Source organism: Cynara cardunculus (genome assembly GCF_001531365.2).
Source record: "Cynara cardunculus var. scolymus isolate 2C chromosome LG 2, CcrdV1, whole genome shotgun sequence".
NCBI classification, from domain to species: Eukaryota; Viridiplantae; Streptophyta; class Magnoliopsida; order Asterales; family Asteraceae; genus Cynara; species Cynara cardunculus.
In genome coordinates, this window is record NC_037529.1 from 5,943,194 (window position 1) to 5,948,193 (window position 5,000).

The 5,000-nt window shown below is 35.9% G+C and overlaps 1 protein-coding gene across 2 annotated transcripts; it reads left to right on the plus strand.

Moving 5' to 3' along the window:
- Nucleotides 1-2,167: 2,167 nt before the first annotated feature.
- On the plus strand, nucleotides 2,168-4,355 carry LOC112506966 (delta(12) fatty acid desaturase DES8.11-like). 2 transcript variants are annotated; one of them, XM_025111319.1, is made up of 2 exons: nucleotides 2,168-3,357; nucleotides 4,232-4,355. In XM_025111319.1, exons 1-2 carry the CDS (start codon nucleotides 2,251-2,253, stop codon nucleotides 4,259-4,261), a joined length of 1,137 nt encoding a protein of 378 aa, XP_024967087.1. In that variant the 5' UTR covers nucleotides 2,168-2,250; the 3' UTR covers nucleotides 4,262-4,355. The 2 variants fall into 2 exon arrangements, with proteins under 2 accessions (XP_024967087.1, XP_024967088.1); XM_025111320.1 differs by having other exon boundaries at nucleotides 2,168-3,343; nucleotides 4,218-4,355.
- Nucleotides 4,356-5,000: the final 645 nt, after the last annotated feature.

A 5,000-nucleotide genomic window follows, 5' to 3' on the forward strand; every position in this document is an offset into this window, starting at 1 on the left:
TGTTCTGAATTAATATGTTTTTGGGTTTTTTTTGAAATATATATATATACATGTATTAATTCAACCTTAATTTGAGTTTATGGACAAGAAAGATGGTAAACAGTTGAAATTTTATTCTAAAACCCATCTTTTTTGGTCTTTTCATGGCTTATGATCTGTCAAATTTGTAGTTTTCTTTATCGGTTTTGAGTGTTTATCTTAAAACTCAAGTTTCTTGGTTCTTTGCTCTTGGTGTAAATCGAACACATTTGTGGAATCGCTTAAATATGTTGGATTTTAAATATATTGGATTTTAAACTGTCATACAATTTTTTCATCGATAGTCTGTAATTGGAACCATAACTCTTATTTATTCAAATTGTATTAATATGTAAAGACCAAGTGTAACCTATATCATCGTTAAATCTTATCTTATAAAATCAGTGGAACTTCAAAATCGTTAAAATTCATGGCTCCCGCCGCATTGCACGGGTACACAACTAGTACATATAAAAGAGAAAATCCTACAAAAATAAAAAACAAATATATAGAATTTTTTTCAAACAATGGCACAATTTGACTAAGAAAATGACACAAACATGATTCGATCCTGGGTCTGGGGTGGAATAAAAGTCTTGCAAACCAACTCCACCAAATAAAACTTGTTCTCATTGTAGTTTCAAAATACATACGATATCACACAACAAATTAATACGTTTGCACCTTTCACAAACCTAATTTTTTATACCCTTCGACGAAAGAATAATACGATGGCACGGACCATCGTATGCCCTATAGCAGAGAATAGAAAGAGTTGGAGGGATTGATGGTTTTGAGTTAAGATTCTTCATTTCCTAGGTTGCAGGTTTGTACCTTCATCTTAATTCCTTTATAAACTTGGATTTATACAAGATTTTTTGGGTAATGGTTTGAGTTTTTGTTAAGGTTAAATAGAATACCCTCCTGTGGTCAATTTTCGTTTAAAAAATCCAGTATTGAAATGGTTTCTGAAATTCTTTCGATTAAGTGTTACTTATGACTTGCATATTTCTTGGTTTGATTGGGTCTCATCATCTGCTTATGGCATCAAAAAAGAAATAACTAAGGATTGTCAGAACTAATTTTAGTTGTTTCTTTATTTAAATTCAGCTTTAGATGTGGTGTTGAGCATTAAAAGTTTGGTATCAAACTGTTTTCAGTACCATGATTAAATCTTGGTTGAGTAGGGAAGAATAGGGGCAAGTTTGCGGATTTCAGAGACTTGTAAGGCTTTTAGTAGCGTAAGCTTCTATGTTTTGGAAATTGTGTCTTTTTGAGGTGTTTCAGGGTATTAGGACGTGTATTAATGCAACGAGAGAAAGTAATTGTTTATGCATTGATTGAAAGATCACAAAAAACAATACCTCACTCATGATATGGAATTAGCGACCATTATATTTACTTTGAAGATTTAGAGGCACACTACTTTTATGGTATAAAAGATAAGATTTTCACTAATCATAAGAGTCTCAAATATTTGTTTCATCAAAGGGAATTGAATATGAGACAAAGATGATAGTTAAAATTGGTAAACAATTATGATTGTAAGATTATGTATCATCCGGGGAAAGCAAACGTGGTAATCAATGCTTTTGAATTCGTAAAAAAAAAGTAGAACAATCAAAATGTTATATGTAATCATGAATAGCAATATAATTTATGTAATATATATATATATATATAGTATAGTGGATATATGTGGAGGCCTATCAAACTTGACTTAAGCCATCAAGAATTGATGATCATTATTTCACATAGATCACCAAGTACATGATATGCAGATAAAATCACAAATCAAGCGTTGCAAGACAAAAAAAAATGTAATTTTAATTCAAAAATGGAAAATACATGTTTACAAGTTTTTTATTTATTAAAAAGATTCTTTATGCATATCGAGACCGAGTTAACACAGTGAAGTAAACTTAGATCGGGATGAAACAATTTTTTATGAGTTCAAATCACTTTTTATAATAATAAATTACTTCAAGAGATGTGTGGATGAATGAGATAAATTAGAAAATCTCACTCATCACGTGATGGTTTGAAATAGAAAATATAAAATGAGCCCTCATCTTTGACCACTCCTCACTATAAATATGGAACATGTGTAGCACAAAGAGAGTCACCAGCTGAAGAGCAAACAAACATATATACATTCTCTTCAAGGTCTCTCTTCCTCAATTCATCACACTTTGTGTTCTTGTATTACCAACTATTTGCAGGTCTAGAAATATGGGTGCAGGTGGTCGGATGTTGGATTCATCTGAGGGCGAAAATATCCTGAAACGTGTCCCGGTTGATCCTCCCTTCTCGTTGAGTGATCTAAAGAAAGCAATTCCAGCCCATTGCTTTGAGCGATCTCTCATCCGTTCATCTTACTATGTTGTTCATGATCTCATTGTTGCCTATGTCTTTTACTTCCTTGCCAACACATATATTCCTCTTCTTCCTGCTCCTCTAGCTTACCTAGCCTGGCCCATTTACTGGTTTTGCCAAGCTAGCATCTGCACTGGCTTATGGGTCATCGGCCATGAATGTGGTCACCATGCCTTCAGTGAGTACCAGTGGGTCGATGACACTGTTGGATTCATCCTCCATTCTGCTCTCTTTACCCCTTATTTCTCTTGGAAATACAGCCATCGAAATCACCATGCCAACACAAATTCGCTCGATAATGATGAGGTTTACATTCCTAAACGTAAGTCCAAGGTCAGGAATTATTCAAAACTTCTCAACAACCCACCTGGTCGAGTCTTCACCTTGGTGTTTAGGTTGACCCTAGGATTTCCTTTATACCTCTTGACTAATATTTCTGGCAAGAAATATGGAAGGTTTGCCAACCACTTTGATCCAATGAGTCCTATTTTCACTGAGCGTGAACGAATTCAGGTTCTGATATCTGATCTTGGTCTTCTTGCCGTTTTTTACGCAATCAAGCTTGCTGTAGCAGCAAAAGGAGCTGCTTGGGTAATTTGCATGTATGGAATTCCGGTGGTAGGCGTACATGTTTTCTTCGTTTTGATCACTTATCTGCATCACACCCATCTCTCTTTGCCTCATTACGATTCAACTGAATGGAACTGGATCAGAGGAGCCTTATCGACAATCGACAGGGACTTTGGATTCCTAAACAGGGTTTTTCATGACGTTACACACACTCACGTGTTGCATCATTTGATCTCATACATTCCACATTATCATGCCAAGGAGGCAAGAGATGCAATCAAGCCTGTTTTGGGCGAGTATTATAAGATCGACAGGACTCCAATTTTCAAAGCAATGTGGAGGGAGGCCAAAGAATGCATCTACATTGAACCGGATCAAGATAGCGAGCACAAGNCTAGCCTGGCCCATTTACTGGTTTTGCCAAGCTAGCATCTGCACTGGCTTATGGGTCATCGGCCATGAATGTGGTCACCATGCCTTCAGTGAGTACCAGTGGGTCGATGACACTGTTGGATTCATCCTCCATTCTGCTCTCTTTACCCCTTATTTCTCTTGGAAATACAGCCATCGAAATCACCATGCCAACACAAATTCGCTCGATAATGATGAAGTTTACATTCCTAAGCGTAAGTCCAAGGTCAGGAATTATTCAAAACTTCTCAACAACCCACCTGGTCGAGTCTTCACCTTGGTTTTTAGGTTGACCCTGGGATTTCCTTTATACCTCTTGACTAATATTTCGGGCAAGAAATACGGAAGGTTTGCCAACCACTTTGATCCAATGAGTCCTATCTTCACTGAGCGTGAACGAATTCAAGTTCTGGTATCAGATCTTGGCCTTCTTGCCGTCTTTTATGCAATTAAGCTTGCTGTAGCAGCAAAAGGAGCTGCTTGGGTAATTTGTATGTATGGAATTCCGGTGGTAGGCGTACATGTTTTCTTCGTTTTGATCACTTATCTGCATCACACCCATCTCTCTTTGCCTCATTACGATTCGACTGAATGGAACTGGATCAGAGGAGCCTTATCGACAATCGACAGGGACTTTGGATTCCTAAATAGGGTTTTCCATGACGTTACACACACTCACGTATTGCATCATCTTATCTCATACATTCCACATTATCATGCCAAGGAGGCAAGGGACGCAATCAAGCCAGTTTTGGGTGAGCATTATAAGATCGACAGGACTCCAATTTTCAAAGCAATGTGGAGGGAGGCCAAAGAATGCATCTACATTGAGCCCGATGAAGATAGCGAGCACAAGGGTACATACTGGTACCATAAAGTACTGTGATCAGTGGACACAACGCAATTGTATGCTTAAATTGTTCAGCTTTGTTTTTTTGTATACTCAATTATTTTGAATCAAAATAAAATTTGTGGGTTCTTTAATTTGCTTATTGGTTGTGATCGACTCACAAGTTGATTTTCTTTAAGTCTTCTATTTAAATGATGAATGATATGAAACAATACATTTAAGGACTCTAGAGGATTAAAAATCGGTGTCCTTGGGTTTCAATTATTTCTCTACAAAAATAAAAAATAACAAAGACAATCTTCAGAGGGTCTATTTCGATCCATTAAAATGCATATCGGTAGTTTACGATGGAAGCAACTCCGAACAACAAAATGGTGTCAGTATTGCTTCTTGTTATCTTCCTGGTGAACGTGGGTATATATATATATATATATATATATATATATATATTGAGAGAGAGAGAGAGAGAGAGAAACACTTAATATCATTGTTAGATTAGATTGTTTTCGTAAGACCAACTTCTTACATTTGAAACTTCATGGTAAAACATTGTGAAATTGATTTTCACATTATTTTTGTTACGAAGATAAAAAAGGTTCAGATTTTTTTTTACCTTCACAATGTTTTGCTGTGACATTTCAAGTGTAAAAAATGTGATAGAAAGAGAGGTTCATATGAGAATGTTACCTAAATAAGAAAATAAAAGAATGAATCTCATCCGGACACCTTACTAAATCAATGATTGAAGGAAGGGATAATCAAAATTTGATGTATT

Bases quoted from the DNA above. Each gene is read 5' to 3' on its own strand.
- LOC112506966 (XM_025111319.1), top strand. From the start codon at position 2,251: ATGGGTGCAGGTGGTCGGATGTTGGATTCATCTGAGGGCGAAAATATC.